Here is a 21,618-nt window from a genome sequence, read left to right on the forward strand (position 1 = left end):
CGTTGATCATCTATTATTCTTATTCTTCATATCTCTCGTCAGAAACAATTCAATAAAATTAGAATGTGATTTTTAATTTACAAAAGTAAACACATTAAAAGTTATTTCTTATTGGTGCGAATGGACAACACTGTAGTTTTTCAAAATAACAGTACATGTTATATGGTCAAGTTATATGGTCAAGTCATTATCAGCATTATAGCCAAGATCTTTCATGCAAAAAAAAGCTAATACAATAAACAGAAATTAGTTGGAAGAAATAATTAAAATACAAATAACCCACGTGAGAAATTCCAAGTGCCAACAAACAAAGTATGATCATCAAGAATAAAAGATAATAAATCATGGTGTCAAGATATTATTCCAATATAGTGCATGATAATTTGTAAAGAGATTTTTTTAAATATATTTATCAGAAAATACGATCTCGTGGAGAAGTGTCTTTCATGCAATTGACAACCAAAAATACAGTATCAAAGAACTTTTAACTTTAGAATCGATAGATTGATTTTTATGTTGTAGTATTGTGTGCTAACTGTTTGTATAGTAATTTTTAAAAAAAATCTTTTTTGACAAATATTGGTATATTATCAACGATTGAAATGTTACATTTTATTTCTTAAAACAGGGGATTTCGTTAATTTTTTTAAAATACTATCAGTTCTCCTTTTTTCAAAATACCTTTTTAATACTCTACCTAAGTCACACAGTATACTACAAATACTCCATTTTAATATTCTGATTTTGTTTTTTGGCCATTTTTTCTCCTTCAAAAGTAATGTTCAATAAAATCAATATTCGGGAAAAGGCGTATCCAAATACGTGAATTATGCAAATGACGTGCAACCTTTTTTTGACCCACTAGAAAAAAGTTACATGACTATACAAATATGTTGAATTCAACTATCCTCTTAATGATATTCCCCTCTGCAATATGCTTTTGTCAATGCACTTTTTGATGGGGGTTTGTTTCAAATGGTCCATTGGTCCATTGGTCCATTGAAGAACCAATTTTTAAATCCATCTCTCCCATCATCTCAACTCTTATTTTCTACTCTACTCGTATCAATATTTCAATTTCCATAGATGCAATTAATTTGTAGCTTTTACAAACAATACCAAAGGCGGATAGGGAGAACATGCTTTCACAATTTCGTTGCCGAAGCATGAGAGAGACACCGGTTTACAAATTTGGTTAAGTATTGGTATGGACGGATTATCACAAAGAAGGCAATTGAGAACATTGACCAAAAAATATAGAACAATGTCACCAACAGAACCACATTAACACATACAGAACAAATCATACAACATTTGATTTTGAAGAACAGCTCACAGTCTCCTCAATCATTTTTGTTTAAATATGACTCACACTAAGGTAAAACTTCATAATTAAACCTTGTTGCAGACATACCTGTGTCATATTAGGTGCGAACACCATGGCGATGTTGCGTGAATTCATCTTCTTAAGATGTTCATATTGAACAACATCAGCCATTAGATTGATGGCCCAGTCAAGCAGAGCAGCTTCTGTAGGTGGAAGAAGCCTAACAAGCTCGACATATTCCTCTTCTGTTTGGCACTACATCACCTGTTCAGGCGACAACGAATCAAGAACGTTTGTAGGGTGTTCTCTAAACCATGCCTGATACAGAAAATTAGACAAAAAAAAAAGAGAAACCAAAATTAATATTACAAGTTTTGTGAATGAAATTTGTGTTTCTGCATACATTACATACCTTGATAAGCCCTGCCAAACAGTGAACATCAATTCGTTCAGGTATAAATCCTCGGTTTAGTTGCTCCCTAACCGCCTCTTCCTCACTATTCTCAGTAGTGAGTCTAAAAATGCCCTCTGCAACATATAAACAGTTTTGCATCAACAAAAGAATGGTTGGTACACAATTGCCTCTTGAATCATATGATAATTGCAACGTTTCGGTTGATACCCCAAAGACTGTTGCACTAAAATGATGAGATAGCAAAAGAGGTAAGAGATGAGATAAGCAAGCAAGAGCCAAGAGCAAGGTTAAAATTGCATAGACACAGTTTTCCCCGTTTTAAACATTGATCTCATAAATTAATCATGTAGATTAGTTGGATGAACAATGTAACAACCTTCTCATAATCTAACTTCAGCTAAGAGATAGTATCCAAGATGCATTCATATAGGTCAATAGCCCAATCTTGAAACGGTTTATACAAAGAATGAGCTAATCTAAGTTGCAGCAGAAACATAAAGCTCTAAGCTTCTAATTAGGCTTCCAGAAGTAGAGAGGTTAAACAAACAAGGAAGCCTAACCAGAAGCATTCTGTATCCATCTACAACCGATGCTTACCGTAAAATGCAAGATAAGAATGGATCTTAATCGCATTGATGATCAAATTACGAGCCTAACTGATAAGCTTTGGAGCTTATCAGAATAGAAATGTAACCAGAAATAATGAGAGAGAGAGGGGTATTGCGCCTTTAATGGCGGAGAGGAAGATATAGAGGAGAGATTAAGAATTGTTTTATTGATTATTCATTTGATAGATTGTTTTTACAAGACCCGAGAGAACCTAAATACATAAACCAAGAGAAGAATGGCATAAACGGTAATTAAGCTGAAATAAGAAGACTTGAGCTTCTAATATTCTTCTCCATTTGTCAGGCCCAGTAAGGACCCAATCACAACTCGTATCACTAACCATCAAGTTCTTGAAATGTAGTATCCATCTACCACAATACATAAACCTATGAATCTCTTACAAGAGAGCTAAGACACCCTTAAATTCTTGAAAATCCTAGTTGAAGGAAACTCAGCTGGACAATGTACCTGGCGCTTGGAGCCCTTCTGGGAACTTCAGGCTCAAACTCAACAGGCAAATCCAAGAAGCCATTGAAACGATCGAAGGTGACGTGAGCCACGTGGCGGACATTGGTGGGCCATCCCGATCTCCATACTACAGAGCTCCCTCCGATTACTCTTGTAAGAAATCAAAGATCTCCTGAAAATGGCGAACAAGAAGAGCCAACAACGAAATCTGATCTTCCCCACCATCGTCTTCGCTGCTCCGTCTTGTCAAATCTTGTTCTTCGATTGCAAAGTCAACATTTTGCGCGAATCTAGAAACTGGGTTGTTGTTGTTGTTCCTGCTCCGGAGAGCCGCATTGGAGGAGCGAGACGCATAGGATAAGGAAAGAGAAGGTGAAGGAGAAGCGGTTGGAGATGAAGGAAAGTGAAGGACTTCAGTCATGGCGCTTCACACAAAACAAAAAGGAAACAACTTTGATGAGTTTCAAATGTGGGGATGTTTGATTGAAGACGAGAGAAGCTACATAGCTCCAAGATTGAGGATGATTGATTAGTTGGGTTTTGATTTGGGTGGGTATTAACTGGAACCTATTACATTCAAATCCTAATTTTAATTTGATTAACCAATCACAAATCGGTAACTAAATATGTGACACAAATAAAAATAAATTTTAACGAAATATAGTGGTAAACAATATCAAAACAAGTATATAATAAAAATGAGATAAATATTAATATAATAATAGTATAAAATATATGAAAAAAATAATTTTATTTTTGTAAAGAAATAAAATATTTAGAAATACAATTAAAGATTATAGATCTATATGCAAATGGTCATATGACAAAAATAAAATAAAAATGAAAGTATAATTAGGAGAAACACAATTTTCAGTCCACTAATTCGACGTAAGCAACAAAGCAAATGAGGTGGGGTCAAATAATATGATTAATCGATAGTATAATTTTGTATGATTTAACTCTAAATCTATTATTACATTATTCATACATCTTTGAAAAGAACAAATCTTGATATACATTTTTTTTTTGCCATTCTTGATATACATTATTAACGTTTAAAAATCCTTGTCACTGTGGATTTCGTTTGGGCAAAATCACTAAATCAGTACTCTTTAAATGATTTTTTTTTCTACGTCTTTGGAAAATACCCGACCATGTTCTATGCGTAGGTTAGTAGTATCCACGTATCCATGATATATACCATTCAAAAATTTGACCCATGATTAAAGAAACACTTCTTTCTTTTTTTTTTTTTAATTTATTGAGAAATTTTAAAGAAAACAGTTTTTGAATTTGGTTTAACAAATAACATGAGAGATTTGATTGTGTGTTTAAGAGATAAAAGCCGACTTTAGAAAATCATAATGTGATCCATATGATATGAGTGAACTAGAATCAAATATTATATCCATGAAGGCACGTTGGAGAATCGTGCTTGTCACATATGTTATGTATATTAAACTTAGAACACTATAAAAGTTTATAACATTATTCTAAGAGTTGCCCATATACATATTAGGGAATTCATATTAAAAGTTTCAACCAAGAATGGCCGTGAAGATCTCGACCACTTCAGTATTGATCCTTTCTCTTGCTCTGCTTAGCTTCAGCCATTGTTGTTATGGCCAGCTTCGAGTCGGATTCTACAATAAAGATTGCCGAAACGTCGAAAACATCGTATCTAGAGTTGTTGGAGAGGCATTCTTCAAGGATCCATCCCTTGCACCCGCAATGATCCGCCTTTATTTTCACGATTGCTTTAGCAACGTAAGTTAGTTCATAATACTAGTACTTATACTTAACATTTTCTAGAACTTTCTAATAAGTCTTAAAAGAAATAAGTATCGATCTTTGATGTATTGATATAATGATATTTTATGTAGGGATGTGATGCATCGCTTCTTCTAGATGGTACAAGCAGTGAGAAAAAGGCGTCCCCAAATCTAAGCGTACGAGGATACGAGTTGATTGATGACATTAAAACTGCGGTCGAACAAGAATGCAGTGGGATTATTTCTTGTGCTGATATCATAGCTCTGGCGACTAGAGATCTTGTTACTCTTGTAAACACATTCATCTCAGTTCTTTTTACTACGTCTTATATATAGTTTATATGTTATGTTTTCCTTATCGACTGCCAAATTTTTTTTTTTGATTTAATCAGGCAAGCGGAAGAAAAACATGGTATGCGATACCAACAGGACGATTTGACGGTACGGTGTCTTTGGCTTCGTCTGTGGATTTGCCATCTCCTCGGTTGACAGTCTCGCAAACAGCTGATAAATTTTTTGACAGGAAGCTAAGCCTTACCGATATGGTTCTACTTCTTGGTATGAAAAGTGAACATACTACAACTTCAGATCATATTTTTGTTGTCATTTACAAGTTAAACATGCATTCTACCAAATTCAAATTCACTTTATGATTCGGTCGTTATATTGTTAGAAACCACTAGGCTATGTGTTATAGTCTTAAATAATACTATCAAATTTATAATGACATCTTTATGAGTTATATTTGATATATTTATAGGTGGACATACGATTGGAGTGACACATTGTTCGTTCATCATGGATCGATTATATAACTTTCAGAATACGAAACTCCCTGATCCATCCATGGATTCTAAATTGGTCCAAGAACTAAAATTCAAATGTCCTCAGGGTTCGTCAAGTGATGGCATCATTAATCTGGATCAAAATTTTACGAGTTCCAATACTATGGATGTATCTTTCTACAAACAGATAAATTCTCGCAGAGGAATCCTCCATATCGATCAGCAACTTGCCATCGACGGAATGACAAGTAAGATAGTGACGGATATAGCCAACGGTAACGATTTCTTGTTTAGGTTTGGTCAGGCAATGGTGAATTTGGGATGGGTGGGAGTTAAAACTAAGGCCAACGGTGGGGAGATAAGAAAATCGTGTCGGTCTTGCAAGGATCCATTGTTTTGCGCAACTAGTTGAATAAAAGCTAGACGCCAATTGTGTTTTAACATTTTTGTTGTTGTATTCATCTGTCCTTGTTATTTTTAATTTGGTCAACCCGTCAAACTCCCACATGATTATTAATTAAGTCTGTTACTTGTGAGACATACTATCGTGATTTGGTATTTATACACATTCCAACTCATTTTATGAAAAGTTTTTATTATGTTGATTAAAATAGTGCTGCGTGTAGAGAGGTAGATATGCTTTCAGAGTAGCTCTTCAAAGCTCGATACTACTAGTACTAGAGAACAGGAGACAGATTAAATTTAAGAAGGTACATAATTTTATTACTCAACAAATCTAAACTATTCGATTTGCTCTTTCGAGTTTTCTCCTGTTAACTTCCCAAAGAGTCTCAAACTGTTGCAAGTAATAATAATTGTGTACGTGGTTTGCCTCTCACGGAGTGACTCAGTCGAATTAATCAATCTCTATCTAGACCAAAGAAGTAAGTTAATATCACCCAAACCTAACTCTCGAGTGTGTCCTAAATCGTCGACTGGGGCAAACAAAAAAACCTAGCTCGTGTGAAGAACTCTTGGTTCGGTTTAATTTAGTAAAAGAATAATTTGTAGAATCCAGAATATAATCAAAATCGTTATCCCCTTGATATCATAAATTAACGTTTAATAAGGGATTCGAAGTCGAACGAACATCAGGTAGCAAATTTAGTTAATTTTATAATATGAGTCGTAATCAAATCTATTACCTTCTTGATCTATAATAATGTCCGGGGGTTCAAGAAGATATTAATTTAATATCAACTGTTACTATCTTAAAAAAAAAATCAACTGTTATACTTGTGAGACAATTATATTTTCATGAGTACTGTAATATCTTGAAATTTCTAATAAAAGTAAAATTTTCTGTAGGCAAACCGGCGAGCACATCTGCAAACATTGGTTTTTATGATTTTATCAGTAGGACAGTATTTGGGTAGGGTTGGAGTAATTGATTGGGTCACGGTTAGTTGTTGATATTTTAAAGTTGTAGTCCATGAGAAAATTGAGCGATTTAATATTACTTGATCCATTGAGAAATCAGAACCATATCTAAATCAGATAAGAGCTAGTTCTACACAAATACAGCTTTCGCAGGCCTCGATCGAGGGTAGATATTTACTTCCATATGAGTTACATACATCAATCTTAGCATTAAATAATATATATATATAAACATACAATTTTTTTTTTGGTCAAACTAATAATTTTCATTGAAATTAAGTCTCAAACTCACTCAGAAGAGGAGGAATTACAACCCAAATAAAAGAGAAATACAAGGAAACAGGGCAAAAGGTGCCTACAAAAACTCCAAAAGAAAAGAAACCAGGGATAAATGCAAGATACAGTTTTACAAAGGAAGATACGTGAGATCGAAACATAACAATCCCAACGACTCCATGAGAGACTGTATCCAGTGCAACCCAAAGGGTTACAAGCTCCACAACTAAGGCAGAGGAAGCTAACAACCGGGAGGAAGATCCTTGCAAAACCGGTGAAGCTTGATCATCCAAACCACTCACAAGAGGGACATTTGGGAAGAGAAAGAGGCTGTTGGTGCCAAGATGAGGAAGCATAGCTCTAAGCAGAGACTGATCTTCCCAAATTACATCGACATAAACAAAGATGCGGATGCTAAAGGTCGGGACAAAGCCCTTAGTAACAAACAATACTAGAACAAATCTAATAGAGACCTCAATACAAGGTAAAACGGAGTCATCATTGACGTGATCCAAGAGAGTCAAATTGCAGTCCAAGAACAAACCAAACTCAATGACTACTTTCCAACAAGGGTCACAGGGCTCACCATCCCATTCAACACAACTAGTTAACTCTTTCTCTATCTCAGATTTAGAAAGCCAACTAAGTTTAGTAAATGGAAGGCATAAGAGCAAGAAGTCAGAAGCAAACCTTGATGAGATGCGCTCACTTCGGAACTGACAACATGAACTTCACACGGCAGTAAGCCATCGTAAGGCAACGCCAAGAGAGCCACTGGCCGTTGACACAAAGGATGGGAGATGAGGATAAGACACAAGCACTACCAAAGGTTTCAGAACAAAAATCTGAGGAAGTAGCGGTGCAGAGAGGAGAAGCGGCGATGACGAGAGGAAGAGCGACGGTGTGGAGAGGAAGAGCGATGGTGTGGAGAGTTGCCAGAGCAAACAGGGGAAAGGTTTAGACGAAAAGGAGGCTAGCGACGACGTCTGAGAGAGAGATTTGTCGGAGAGCAAGCAAACGTGAGAAGGAGGGTCTGGTGGATCCGGTGGTTCTGGTGGGGTTGGCGGAGACGGAGCCTCCGGTGGCGGGGCTGCAGGAGGCCTCAGATTGAGGAAAGGAACCGAACACATCGGAAGAGTAAGAGAGGAGGTCGAAATCAACAAAGGGGAGAAGGTCATCTCAGGGAAAAGCTCGCCGGAACAGAAACGTCACCGGAGGAAGGAGTCCTGAGAGATCTCGCCTAGTAACCAACCACTATTCAGGATTAAGGGTTGCCGGAAGAGCAACGCCGGTGGGAAGAGCTCATTTCGTCAAAGGCTTGCAGCTCCTTGGGAGATGTGCCTGGGAGAGAATTTTTAGGGCGAACAGTTCAAACAACAGACATCTTGATTTATATTTTGAATTCATATAAACATACAATTTTTCTTTTCTTTTTGTTAGTCGGCAACCATCTAGTGATCTAGATAGAATCACAGGATTTAGGTCCACTACAGATTCTAAGAAACGTTGCATGTGTTAAATATGCTGAATGCCATCAATGATACGTTCTACAATTAATCAATAAACTTGCATGTTGATCAATGATCACAAATTCACAACATCAATATATCTGAAATTTTAAATTTATTAATCAATAATTACGTACATAAGTGAAATGTGAAAGGAAAAACCGGAGTTTAAACCAACGATTGCTCTCGAGCACCAAACTACTGTTGTAATAGCAATCAGAGCCGTGGAAAGTCATGTTATCAAAGCGAAATCTGACGACTCCGTACCGATTTTGCAATGGTACAAGTGAGATAGCTGGTCAGATGTTGAGGAAAACACACAATTATTAAAGTCACTTTAATTAGTAACATTTTAAACCGCAATGATCCGCTAATTAACTCCCACACGACATACCTCACTCACACCCACTATAAATACACATGTCTCATAGTGCAATGATCGAACATCCTCAACAAACAAACAAACAAACACTTCACTTATTATACATTCTTCATATTAGTTTTTTGAGTTTCAACAATGGAAGCAAACTGTCTTCAGTTTCTTGAGAACAAGACAATTCTCGTCACCGGTGCTTCAGGCTTCCTTGCTAAAGGTACGTATAATTCTACATACTCTCCTGTACCACGAAATATCAACTGAATATATACATATATATATATATATATATATATATGAGCATCTTCTTTTTAACCATTAATTAGTGTCATTATTGTTCATTAACAATTTTTATATTTAAACATATAGTTCTCGTGGAGCGGATTCTGAGATTGCAACCAAACGTGAAGAAGCTTTACCTCCTCGTAAGAGCATCCGACAAGAAGTCTGCGGAACGACGGTTACACTGTGAGGTATATTTTGTCATAAATATGTGTGTAAGTGTATGACTAATTTTTTTTCTTCTCTAGATTATTTATACGAAAATGAATCTTTGTAACAGGTTTTCAAGAAAGAATTGTTTAGGGTACTAAGAAAGAATCTTGGTGATGAAGGTCTAAACGCCTTAATCTCGGAAAAAGTTGTTCCAGTTCCGGGTGACATATCACTGAAGGATATTGGAGTGCATGACGCTAATCTCTTACAAGATATGATGCAAGATATCGATATTATCATAAATTCTGCTGCCACCACTAGATTCGATGAAAGGTTGCACAAGTGAATTGCACCCGCTTATTTTTTAGGACAAACAATAATACCTCCTTATTCACGACCTAACTAGCTTATAATTTGGTTTTATATATGTCAAAAAAGATACGATGTTGCACTTGGGATCAACACGTTTGGAGCAATCAATGTCCTTAACTTTGCTAAGAAGTGTGTGAAACCAAAATTGCTTCTCCATGTGTCAACTGGTAAATCCTTTTAACCTTTAAAAACCGATTTGATCGATATACATATATATATATATATATCGATGTACATTTATTATAATTATCTTTTTAAATAAAAATATTTTTGTTTTCTTTTATAGCTTATGTTTGTGGGGAAAGATCGGGACACATATTAGAGAAACCTTTTGCTATGGGAGAGACCCTTAAAGGTAAAAACAAAGTAGACATCAATACCGAAATGCGACTGGCAGAACAGAAATTAAAACGACTCATAGAACAAGGTTGTTCTAAGGAACAAACTGAACAAGCCATGAAAGACTTCGCATTAAAAAGGTTTTGCTTACATTTTCAAATAATTAATATAGAAAATTGATGGTATATATGATGTAACTAATTTATCACATGCGTTGCTCATGTATAATGTTAAACAGGGCAAAGCTTTATGGATGGCCAAACACATATGTCTTCACCAAAGCAATGGGAGAAATGCTTCTTGGACACTATAGAGGAAGTATGCCTATTGTAATTATACGTCCCACAATAATCACAAGCACTATCTCGAACCCTTTTCCCGGTTGGATTGAAGGTTTAAAGTAAGCTATCACCACAAGTCCATTGGCCTAATTTATCATATTCGTCGTTTTGATAGTTACTTTCTATGATTTATCCAAGTACTTGACTCAAATTCTTTTTGTGGTTATTGTATATATGAAGAACCGTAGACAGTGTGATTATATCCTACGGAAAGGGAATGCTAAGGTGTTTTCTCGTCGATCAAAAGACAGTATGTGATATAGTAAGTTCACTAGCCACATTGCCAGTGAATTTGAAAAATGTCAATTAAAATTATATTTTCACTATCTTGATGCTAACACAGAAATGTATCTATATATATAACAAGATACCGGCCGATATGGTGGTAAATGCAATGATCGCAGCAGCAGCTGAACATTTCCGTGATTCAGGAAGTCATACCATTTACCATGTTGGCTCATCTAACCAAAATCCGGTGATATATAAGAAAATTTATGAAATGATGATTCGTTATTTCGTGGAAAGCCCTCTGGTCGGACGAAATGGTATGCTTATAGTCCCAAACCTTACAACAAAATCCACAATGGCTAGGTTCCGTGTATACACGAACCTGCGCTATAAATTACCCATACAGGTAAAAATTTGCATAAATTGCACGTGCAATACATTTTTTTTGTTGGAGTACGTATTCTTAACTATAGAAAGAGCCATAATATTAATTGCATCCTCTCATATTTGTTCCATATTTTTTTGTTTTACTTTTTTAGATATTGGGATTACTAAGTACAATTTTGCCATCGCAAAGAGATACATATGAGCATCACAACCGTAAATTCAAGATGGCCATGAGAATGGTGAAGCTCTACAAGCCTTATGTTATCTTCAAGGGCATGTATGTCTAACTCTCATGGCATTAACCAAACAAAAAAGTAATATGTAAATTCATTTAAAGTAATATATAACAATTTATTGTACCAAATGCAGATTCGATGATAAAAACCTCGAAACATTGCGTATCAAGAATGAAGCTAAAGAGACGGAGAAATTATTCGGAACCAACCCAAAATGTATTGATTGGGAAGACTATTTTATGAATACACATATCCATGGCCTCATGACACACGTGTTCAAGAAATAAACTTCAAATTGAAGTATCATACGGAATCAAGTCAGAAGATGTTTGTATTGCATGTGTGAAGTCTACTTACTATATGTAATTATAATTATACAGATAAACCGGTCGATGAAATAACGATATACAGTGGACCGTTGCTTAATAATATATCATCTATATTTGTAATTTGTCTATTTAAAATCCTTCGGCTTGTCGATCTATGTATATACTCCATATTTCTTTCTAAATTACATCCATATTTGAAAAATTAACAAAAACAATACATATACCGTTGCTTAATAATTTATCATCCATAATTGTAATTTGCTTTTCTTTCTTTTATGTAAATTTTATTTTGTTTCAACAACAGAATGTACAAAGGCCACACTGATAGACCTTGGCACGATACTGAGTTATGCTTAAGAAATTGGATATAAATATGTGTTCTAAAACTATATATAAACGCCACAAAAAAAACAAACAAACAAACATATACAGAAATAGCAAAAGAAACATTAAACAATACTTATATAGTTGTATATTTATATATATAAGACCATTTTTACAACTGACTTGCGCTGTTAATCACATAGTGCAGGTAAAAAAAATGACACATATTTGATGGATATAAATGATATGCAACCACTGACCACTGACACTGTTAGTTACTGTTGAGCAAACCTTCACGGCACATTAAAAGTTTTAAAAAGGACAGTAGCAAAAATATGTTTCCCCACTAGGCTTTCTATTGTTTTTAAACTCTAGCAAGTGAAGATGGTTAAAGTATAGTCAATGCTAATACCGCATAAATAAAGTTGCTACGATTGGTATAGTCAGTGCCGTGCCCAGATTTACAGGGGCTTAAGGCGAAATTGAAATTGAAAGTTTTTTTTTAAAAAAAATATAAATAAAATAAATGTAAAAATCATTTTAAAACATAGAAATTATTGAAAACAAAACAATAATCTTTAAAAACTAAGATATAGTCTTTTTCCTTGTATTTAAATAATGTTTTCACCAAATTCTCATAATCTAAGTTCTTACTTAGTTCTTTTCTTAAATATTTGATAGCAAACTGATTATGATTTCACAAACACAAAAAATATATGAAAGAATGGTGGGGGCTTGAGGCAAATGCCTTTTTTATTGCCCATAGGCACGGCTCTGTGGATAGTAAGTGTGGTTCAACGAATGTGGTTTAAATGGTTCACTGATAATTAAAACTGTAGAATCTTCTAATGAATAATATAATAAGTTTATGGATTTTATTCAAAAAAAAAAAAAGTTTATGGATGAATAGACCCGCAATAAATTGTTTAAACATGACAGAAATGTTTTTTTTTTTGGTGGTCACTAAATGATTGATCAATACTCTCTTTGTTTGCATGAATAAAATGTTCGAGAGAGTACATGATCCAGTCCAGGTTATCTAAGATACGATATAATTCAGAAAAGCTTGCATATATAATTAATATTTGATAAATGTTCTTTATTTCTATTTGGTTTCGAGGTTTTGCTCTAAGTAAACTCCTACTTGAGAAGAGATTTAGAATCTAAACTCTTGAATGATATATGGAGGAATAAGACCTGTATAAGACTATGTATTAAGAAAAAACAAAACTAAAATCCTTACTGACATTTGGAAGGAACTTTAATGATTCATCTATATTGAAGAAACTTAAATGTGACACTTAAACGTACAAAATTAATGGTGTTTTGTGTAACAAGATATACTAGTGTCTCTCCGTGACTCAGTTGTACTAGACATGTGGTGTTCGTATATAAATTATTTATATCTAACGAAATGTTAGGTTGAATAAAAATTTGCAGGTGCAATATATGAAGAGGTGGATGAATTTAAGAGCCGCTAATATAGAAGATGTGCAATAGTACGTTATCTATTTGTGTAAAGGCCAACCACCAAATATCAACGCAATTTGGTTCCTTTAATAAGTATTTCTTTTATATAAAAGTTACATACGTTCCCCATATTCTCATTCAAGATATCTAAAGCCATCAAATCCATAAGCTATTTGTTGTAATTTAAGGTTCATCGAAATGGCGAATCAAGCAACTTTTGCAGCATTCTTCCTTTTTACTTTAGCTGTCTTCTCCAACATGGAGCTCTCGGCTTCTTCACTTGTCAGCGGCAAGGTCTCTTGCCTTGACTGTCACCACGATTTCGACTTCTCAGGTCTACTCTTTCAACTAGTTGAATGACTTGGATTTTTGTGTGTGTGTCATCCAAGTTTCCAACTTATGCAAATCACTTACACCACTCATCACATTCTTACGTAACTTTTAGTCAAAAGGGGTGACGAAAGTTGATATCTACACTATAAGTTTCTTGATATCTAGACCATTTGTATTGTATTTGATTATATTCAGGTATTAGGGTTCTAGTAAAGTGCGATGGAGAGAAGAAACAGATAACCGCAATGGCAGCTTCAGACGGATCTTTCCTGACAGTGCTTCCCGCGGCCTACAAAAAGGGCTCTATGAATTGTCTTGCAAAGCTCTTGGGAGGTCCTGAGCAACTCTATGCTCACAAACACAACTTGGTCTCTGAACTGGTCATGTCTAAACACGATTCCAAAGTTTTAACTACCTCAAACCCACTTCCCTTCTCTCTCTCATGCCCCAAACCAACCGAAGATAATGTTGGAAATATGATCGGAGATTCGAAGACTGTTAATTTCCCAGGGGCAGGAGGTTTCGGATTTCCACCAGCCAGCTTCTTTCCCTTCTTACCAATCATTGGTATCCCATGATTTTAATCAAGTGTTACATTTAAGTACTCTAAAAGACATATTTATAGCTATGTTTTGTTGTTTACGTGAATCTCTGTTACAAATTAAAGCCAGCAAAGACAAAAGGTTTCAAATTAAATGATTTTAGTGAAGATATAAAGTATGTTTTATGCATTAAGAAAATGTTGCCTCTTGTAGTTTTAATCAGTTGCCTTTGTAACGAGTTTGTAATAAGAAGGTTGGGTTACTCCAACGATATAATACGTTTTATGGTGATATTCGATGCTTTTACGTAGTGGTAATTGTGCAACTAAAATGAAAAGAGAAAAATAACCAAAATTTTTTTTAGGAAAAAAAGATAGTCACCTACCTCAAGTATAGCGGAATGCATGAACACACATGCGAACTACGGTAAAAGACATCCAGCTACACGACTTATATGTAATACATGGCCATATGTCTGAAGTTTAAGGTGTTATGTGCGGAACACCATACACATCAAATCTCGATAAACCGGACGATTTGTGACGGTGTTGACTCATCGTTGACTCATCGGACCCGAATTAAAATCCTATCGGATTTACTAATCAGAACCCGAGAACCTGACCCGGTTGAATTTTAGGGTAATTATTGGACCGTTTAGTGGGCCTAGAGATTAAACAAAAAAAAATTCAGGCCCAATAACTTATTACCTCCTAACATCGATTTTTTTCTTCTTCGACATACCCGAAACACATTCTTAAAACGATTGCACTCCATTATTAGGGTTCTTAGTGTTCATCTTTTCCAAGCTTTGAGTCGACAATTAGGGTTTTTAGGGTTCATCGTTTCGAAGATGGAATTAAGCTCGGGATCCTCCAGTAGTAGCAAATATGGAGGGCGCAAAGTCTGTGATTGTGGATTACCGGCAAAGATTTTCAAATCTAAAACGGCGAGGAATCCACATCGAAAGTTCTTTAGGTGTGAGTTGTACAAGGTATGTTTCGTAAGTGTTATTAACAGTGTTGAAGTGGTGAGATTTGTTGATTAGTTCAGTCTCTTATTGATGTGAATTTAGGAAGGTGGTAACGCACACTGCAAATTCTTTAGGTGGGTTGATGAAGAAGAGGTGAAAGGCTGGCCCCGACAAGCGTTGGTAGAAGCTCAAGTTGAAATTAACGAGAAGAATAGGATGATAAGTCAATTAAAATCGACAATCATGGAGCTTCGTGATGATTTGGAGAAGCATCAATTGGAGATGTCATCAAAGAACGTTGAGATGGAAACAACTGTGTATCGTCAACGCATTGTCATCACTGGATTGACAGGATTACTGGTATGTGCAATTGGAGCCATTGTCTTTGGTTGACTTATTGGATAGCTTTGTTGTTGTTTGAATGCTTTTGGTTAATGATTGACTTTTTAATGAATTTGTAATGACTTTGTAATGACTTTGGTTAGCAGAACAAAAGATTTGGGACTAAGTGTGTTTAAAGTCACCAAATAGATGACCAAAAGTATGAGACCAAAACAAACAATACCCGATTAAGTGTGTGTTTCAATTCACCAAATACATGACCAAAATAATACCCGATTAGGTGTTTTAACCCACCAAATACATGACCATATTGTACCAAAAGGAGTCAATAACAACTCAAATACATGACCAAAATAATACCCGATTAGGTGTTTTAAGTCACCAAATACATTACCATATTGTACCAAAAGGAGTCAATAACAACCAACCCGACATGTCAATATTGGACCAAAAGAGTCAAAAACTGACCAACCCGACATGTCCAAAAAATGAGTCAGCTACCTTAGCGGAATAGCATCCTCTCGACAAAACTTCTTCTTTGTGGTGCGGATGAGGAAAAATCTTGCACTTCAGGTTCCACTTGAGGTTCAGGTTCATGGTCAGGAGCTTCCATTGCTGCAAAAGCTGCTTCCATTTCAGCTTGATCTTGAGCTTCCAATTGTGGTGCCACATTTAGTTTTCTTCTCTTGGCCCTGTTCTCAGAGGACTACCAAAAGAATAGTCAGAACAATAGAACCAAATAAAAAGAGAAAGAACAATAGTGTGAAGACATACCTCATTCGGACAACGTCTTGAATTATGACCCGCTTGACCACAAAGACCATAGTGGACCACTCTTCCTTGGCGACCAACTTTCTTGTCAGATTTCTTTTTGCTTGGTGATTCATTGAGACCCTTGATTCTTGCCTTGCCTTTGGGTCTCCTTGCAGGACGTTTGTAAGGCGGTGCAACAATCCGTGGTCTTCCAGAGTCCTTCCAAAATTTGGATCCATTAACAGGCCTCAGACCTCTCCTACAGGTCCCTTGCCATTTTTCAGTCAAGTAGTAATGTGACATATAGTCTTCCACTTCGTAATTCATTTCTCTGATTGCACAAACAGCATGACGACATGGGATACCAGTCAAATCCTATTTCATGCAGGCACAAGTACGCGCAGACAAATTCACAAAATATCCAGTCCCAAACTCAACAATCTCGTACTCACCACCAGTGCTTGTGATCATTGCACAATATTGAGTTTCGTCACATGATTTCTCTAGCTCTTTTCTTGCCTTTTTTGTGTACTTAGCAGTTTCTTTCCCAGCAATAGTGGACCTGATGGCAACCCGTTGCATAGCATCCCTCCTTATCAGCTCTAACATCTGGACAAATGGCTTCCTCCTTGCAATCTTTAAGGTTCTGTTATACGACTCAGTATGGTTGTTATGAGTATCAGCACAACAACAACCAACTCTAAAGAATGCCCTGCACCATGTAGTTCGATCCTTTTGAAGTAGAGTTGCACAAGCTTGGGGATCAAACTCTTTGAAAATCGCCAAATTCGCATTGTAATCAGCTTCATTGTAGCTGCTTGCCACTCTCCAGAACAGTGGCTTCAACATGTCTGCCTTGTTTGATTTCTTCAAGTTGGAGTAGATATGTCTAGCACAAGCTCGATGTTCCGCCATTGGTAACACAGTTGAGACACCATGAATCAATCCTTTATGCATGTCTGATATCAGAGTGATGTTCTTACCTAGCCCCAAGTCCAGATCTTTTTTCAGCTTTCGAACAAACCATTCCCAGTTGGGATTGTTCTCATAATCCACTACGGCCCATGCCACTGGAAATATCTGGTTATTAGGATCTCTTCCTACGACAGTAAGCATCATCCCATTGGTAGAGTTTTTCAAAAAAGTACCATCCAAACCAATGATTAGGCGACAGTTCTGCTTCCAAGCAATCCTCAACGGCTCAAAGCAGATGTAGATTTGTTGAAATGCCTCACGACCATCAGCCCTTACAGTTGTATTAACCTCAATTGTAGTATGCAGATTGGACCTACAATAAATCACAAAGATGTTAAGACAAATACGAATATTAAATAGAACAAAGTGATAATACAAATACAAAAATGAAATTGTTGACTTACGTTATTAGGTGAAGCTCATAGTCTCTTAATCTTGCAAACTGCTCATCACATTCAGCTTGCAGCTTATCAAATACACGTCTTCTAGCAACTTTTGCTTGGTTTGGGGAGATTATTATGTTATACCTCCTCTTCATCTCATCTTTTATCTCTAGACCGCTCATCTCCGGATCTCTTCTGATATCTTCAAGGAATAAATCAGCAATGACAGGAGTTTTAATGATCTCACACCTTCCGGTTGGATGGCATTGATGGTCATAGTCATAAGTCTTCACCATCCACTTTCCTCCAATTGGTATCTCCACAGCACAATAGATTTTCCACCCACAACCTTTTGCTTTGCATCTAGCACCCAACCTCTCCTTTTCCCACCTGTCGTACACAACATTCCGCCTTGTCTTTAAGACATACTTGAACACATTCCTCTTAAAATCAATCCCACTGCTGAAAACCTGCCTTAAACTGAACACACCATCCACAACACCTCTTCTAACTAACTTCTCTGTTTGTGCTTCCTCATCCCCTGATTCATCATCAGTTGCAGGATATACATCATCTTCATCTGGTATTTGTTCATCGTAATTTTCATGGTTGAAAACTTGTATATCCTCTTCTTCAATCTTGGTCTCTTCGTCACCAATGTCACCATCAACCTCTGATTCTGATGATTCAGATAAAGCTGCCTCTGAACTCTGACCTTCGTCATCATCACAAACATTCTCCTTGAGAATAAGTGCACCATCACACGCATTCTCCTTTCCAACTGCTATTGTGTCTACAGCTTCAACACATTCTTCTCCTTCCTTCTCAAAGTAAATGTCAACTTCTTTCATCCATCGTCCTTTTGAGACCAACTTCTTCTTGTTTGCATCAACATTCTCCCACAAAGGCTTCCTATCCGATACATCTTCAAATGGTAGCTTGTACCACATCTTCCCAATATGCTTAATTCGCTTCTCCAGCATATATATAAGTACATCTTCGAAGATAGTGATAGAATCCACTTCTATTTCCTCAACAACTCCACCGACGTAGTCTAAAACCCCTCCGAGTAACTTGAATTCGCCAGAATGATGGCATTTCACCTTAACAGAAATTTTCTCACTAAAAAAAAAAACAATTTTCGGTCACTTACGAAGACAAATAGTTGTCTGTGTCTCTATTTTTAACTGTATAGGATAAAGTAACAATATTTCCCACCACCCCGACAAGTCACTCACTGACAATGGAATCAAATCACATGAAAAAAGAATCAAACAAAAGCAATCGAGACTATGAAAACCCGAAACCAACCCCGTAAAGTATCCGACAACATCCTCACATCCCCACATCCCCACTAGTTCACACTTAAACCACTACTAAAAATGTTATAACATGAAAGCAAAATTGAAAAATTTACCTCATTTGTGAGAGATTCAGACCCGAACACCAAGTTAGTTCCGATTAAAACCAACGATTACAGCAGATTACTTTACAAATGATGATTTCTTCTCCTTCTTCGAGTTAACCCTAGGTGAAAAGTAGATCGAATTCTTACACACTGAATCGGAAAATCGAAAAGTTTATTTTTTTTTACGATGAAATCTATGTTAGGAAGTAATAAGTTAATGGGCCTGAATTTTTTTTTGTTTAATCTCTAGGCCCATTAAACGGTCCAATAATTACCCTAAAACTCAACCGGGTCAGGTTCTCGGGTTCTGATTAGTAAGTCCGATCGGATTTTAATTCGGGTCCGATGAGTCAACGATGAGTTAACACCATCGCAAATCGTCCGGTTTGTCGAGATTTAATGTGTATGGTGTTCCGCACATAACACCTTAACCTTCAGACATGTGACCATGTATTATATATAGGTCGTGTAGTTGGATGTCCTTTACCTTAGTTCGTATGTGTGGCCATGTATGTATGGCCATGCATTCGGCCATACTTGAGGTAGCTAACAAAACCAAGAAATTGCTAATCGTGTTCTAACACAAAAGCAAGAATTCGAAATACCAAAGTAGACTTGGATTTAATTTGGCTGCACTAGCACGTATAGAATGGAGTCGAGTAATGTTTACATAGAATCACAATTAGTTTGAACTGAGAAACTTGGAAATGACTAAATGCCTAAAAGAGAGACCTAAACAACATTGATAAACAAAGATCGCTCAAAACGTAAGAGTACTTAAATGGAGTCCACTAATAATAAGCAACAAGAAATACAAAATTGTCTTTAAACAAAATCTTGATCCTACAAAGTCAGGATTCTGAAATTTAAACCCAAGACGAACAAGGTTCATGACAGAAAAAGAAAATCAAATTTCCTCAACGTGTGATGATGATACCTTAGAGAAACTTTATAATAATAAAAAAAAACTTAGAAAACCCTGTTTGGTGGACTCATTGTACTCTTCAAGTACAAGCACCTCACCTGCAGACAAACATTCAACAAACATTTCAGGTTTAGAAACGGACAAGTGAATCGAGAATGATCGAGAAGAAGTGTGTAAAGAGGTTGTTGTTACTAACGTTTTGCCAGTTTTTCTTCAAGAGAGAAACAAGGAAGTTAACACTCATCTGAACATTCTGAAAGATCTGCTTCTCTTCCATGGAAAGATTCCCGACAGCAACTCCCATACAAAGAACCTTCTTGAGCTGGAACTTCACTGTTGCCTTAGTCTCATTCACTTTGCCTTCCAAAGACTCTTGGTGGCTAACAAGAGTTGGGAACTTTCCTGTTTCGTTGTTCAAAGGAGTCAGCATTAAATCTGAAGATCAAAACATATAAAATGAAGATGACGCAAGAAATGGAAGGTTGGTTAGAGACATGCCTGCCTTGTTGAGACCAGGACCAAGAAGACGAGGAATCTGCTTAATGACAGATTCAGAAGCAAGGAAAGCATGGTACTTCTTAGCAAGCTTCTTAACAAGTTTCTTGTTCTTGTTCAACTTCTTAAGAGCTTCAACATCCATAGAATCCAACCCAATCTTCTCAGCCTACATAAAAACCCCAACCCTAAATTATACTACCAACCATAACATTTCCAAAGAAGACAAACATGTATTAGAAGATAAAGACAGCAACTTTTTGTTTACCTCTTCGACGTGCTGAGCATCTCCGAGCATACAAATCTTCATCTTTGGCCTAGGAATGTGAGGCAACTTGACAGATCCGCTAAACCTCTTGTCCTTTTGAGGGTCATAGTTCTTAAGACCAATCTGGAGTTCAATAGTCTCAGTGAACTTTCGTGGCTTAGTCTCCTTACAGTGAGTGATAATAGCAGATATCGCCTCTCTCACCGCTTCACTCTGAAGCTTACTACACCACCATTCACAAACATAACAAAAAAAAATCAAATCTTTAACCTTCCATAAAACCCAAAATGACAAGATAAGTTTCATATGATTCAACACCCTAACACTTCTAAAGATTCAATCTTTTTTCACCTCTAAGCCTATCTATATGATAACACCAATTTGTTTACAATCTAAATCAGCAAACCCAATTAATCATTTGATAACATATGAATGATTATAACTAGAAGAAACACATAACGTTGATTTGAGCATACGAACCTCATTTTGACACTTCGTTAAACAAATCTGCTTCCTGAAAATCAGAAAACAAAAAGAAAAGTTAAGAGTGTTGTCGAGAAAACGTACAAAGAAGTCTCAGAACAATTGAAGAAGATGATGAACCAACCTGTGTGGGAAGATCGGAAACAGAGAAAGAAAGAACGGCGAGTGAGGCAATCCTCTGTAACTTATACGAAACCAGGGAGGAGATCATCTCTAGCCCTAGTTATTTCTGCTCATTCAAGCCCAGTTTCTTCAAATTCTAGCCCATTTGATGAGGCCCATTTAGGGAGATTATGTTCGTTCTAAAAATAAGATGGTCTAATCAATCTATCTACAAACAAGACTAACAAGTCAAAACCACTGA

The 21,618-nt window shown here is 36.2% G+C and overlaps 5 protein-coding genes and 1 pseudogene across 5 annotated transcripts; 4 read left to right on the forward strand and 2 right to left on the reverse strand.

Annotated features, from left to right (window-relative positions):
* LOC104706528 lies at window positions 1,138–3,516 on the reverse strand (annotated as a pseudogene).
* On the forward strand, window positions 4,345–5,916 carry LOC104706529 (peroxidase 60-like). Its single transcript, XM_010422728.1, has 4 exons — window positions 4,345–4,586; window positions 4,703–4,882; window positions 4,984–5,149; window positions 5,352–5,916. The coding sequence occupies exons 1-4, from the start codon at window positions 4,368–4,370 to the stop codon at window positions 5,786–5,788; spliced, it is 1,002 nt and encodes a 333-aa protein (XP_010421030.1). The 5' UTR covers window positions 4,345–4,367; the 3' UTR covers window positions 5,789–5,916.
* Window positions 9,055–11,589, forward strand: LOC104706530 (putative fatty acyl-CoA reductase 7). The gene is made up of 10 exons (XM_010422729.2): window positions 9,055–9,133; window positions 9,286–9,389; window positions 9,479–9,684; window positions 9,790–9,890; window positions 10,010–10,202; window positions 10,301–10,462; window positions 10,584–10,665; window positions 10,771–11,037; window positions 11,171–11,295; window positions 11,388–11,589. The coding sequence occupies exons 1-10, from the start codon at window positions 9,058–9,060 to the stop codon at window positions 11,539–11,541; spliced, it is 1,470 nt and encodes a 489-aa protein (XP_010421031.1). The 5' UTR covers window positions 9,055–9,057; the 3' UTR covers window positions 11,542–11,589.
* On the forward strand, window positions 13,460–14,562 carry LOC104706531. Its single transcript, XM_010422730.2, has 2 exons — window positions 13,460–13,711; window positions 13,906–14,562. The coding sequence occupies exons 1-2, from the start codon at window positions 13,576–13,578 to the stop codon at window positions 14,286–14,288; spliced, it is 519 nt and encodes a 172-aa protein (XP_010421032.1). The 5' UTR covers window positions 13,460–13,575; the 3' UTR covers window positions 14,289–14,562.
* LOC104709281 (uncharacterized protein At1g43920, Chloroplastic-like) lies at window positions 15,103–15,615 on the forward strand. The gene is made up of 2 exons (XM_010425921.1): window positions 15,103–15,243; window positions 15,325–15,615. The coding sequence occupies exons 1-2, from the start codon at window positions 15,103–15,105 to the stop codon at window positions 15,613–15,615; spliced, it is 432 nt and encodes a 143-aa protein (XP_010424223.1).
* Window positions 19,850–21,454, reverse strand: LOC104706532 (60S ribosomal protein L10a-3-like). Its single transcript, XM_010422731.2, has 6 exons — window positions 21,379–21,454; window positions 21,252–21,285; window positions 20,772–20,994; window positions 20,507–20,672; window positions 20,205–20,410; window positions 19,850–20,106 (listed from the first exon to the last, which is right to left on the reverse strand). Exons 2-6 carry the CDS (start codon window positions 21,254–21,256, stop codon window positions 20,053–20,055), a joined length of 654 nt encoding a protein of 217 aa, XP_010421033.1. The 5' UTR covers window positions 21,257–21,285; window positions 21,379–21,454; the 3' UTR covers window positions 19,850–20,052.

Source organism: Camelina sativa, chromosome 8, assembly GCF_000633955.1.
Source record: "Camelina sativa cultivar DH55 chromosome 8, Cs, whole genome shotgun sequence".
In the NCBI taxonomy this organism is placed as follows: Eukaryota; Viridiplantae; Streptophyta; class Magnoliopsida; order Brassicales; family Brassicaceae; genus Camelina; species Camelina sativa.

Excerpts from the sequence above, each read along its gene's own strand:
- LOC104709281 (XM_010425921.1), top strand. The coding sequence starts at position 15,103 with ATGGAATTAAGCTCGGGATCCTCCAGTAGTAGCAAATATGGAGGGCGC. Across the intron at positions 15,244-15,324 it reads TTAGGTGTGAGTTGTACAAG|GAAGGTGGTAACGCACACTG; the intron begins GTATGTTTCGTA and ends ATGTGAATTTAG.
- LOC104706532 (XM_010422731.2), bottom strand. Across the intron at positions 20,673-20,771 it reads ATGCTCAGCACGTCGAAGAG|GCTGAGAAGATTGGGTTGGA; the intron begins GTAAACAAAAAG and ends GTTTTTATGTAG. Across the intron at positions 20,411-20,506 it reads TCCTGGTCTCAACAAGGCAG|GAAAGTTCCCAACTCTTGTT; the intron begins GCATGTCTCTAA and ends ACAACGAAACAG.
- LOC104706531 (XM_010422730.2), top strand. The coding sequence starts at position 13,576 with ATGGCGAATCAAGCAACTTTTGCAGCATTCTTCCTTTTTACTTTAGCT. Across the intron at positions 13,712-13,905 it reads CCACGATTTCGACTTCTCAG|GTATTAGGGTTCTAGTAAAG; the intron begins GTCTACTCTTTC and ends GATTATATTCAG.
- LOC104706530 (XM_010422729.2), top strand. The coding sequence starts at position 9,058 with ATGGAAGCAAACTGTCTTCAGTTTCTTGAGAACAAGACAATTCTCGTC. Across the intron at positions 9,891-10,009 it reads GCTTCTCCATGTGTCAACTG|CTTATGTTTGTGGGGAAAGA; the intron begins GTAAATCCTTTT and ends TTTCTTTTATAG. Across the intron at positions 10,666-10,770 it reads AAAAGACAGTATGTGATATA|ATACCGGCCGATATGGTGGT; the intron begins GTAAGTTCACTA and ends ATATATAACAAG.
- LOC104706529 (XM_010422728.1), top strand. The coding sequence starts at position 4,368 with ATGGCCGTGAAGATCTCGACCACTTCAGTATTGATCCTTTCTCTTGCT. Across the intron at positions 4,587-4,702 it reads TTCACGATTGCTTTAGCAAC|GGATGTGATGCATCGCTTCT; the intron begins GTAAGTTAGTTC and ends TATTTTATGTAG. Across the intron at positions 4,883-4,983 it reads CTAGAGATCTTGTTACTCTT|GCAAGCGGAAGAAAAACATG; the intron begins GTAAACACATTC and ends TGATTTAATCAG.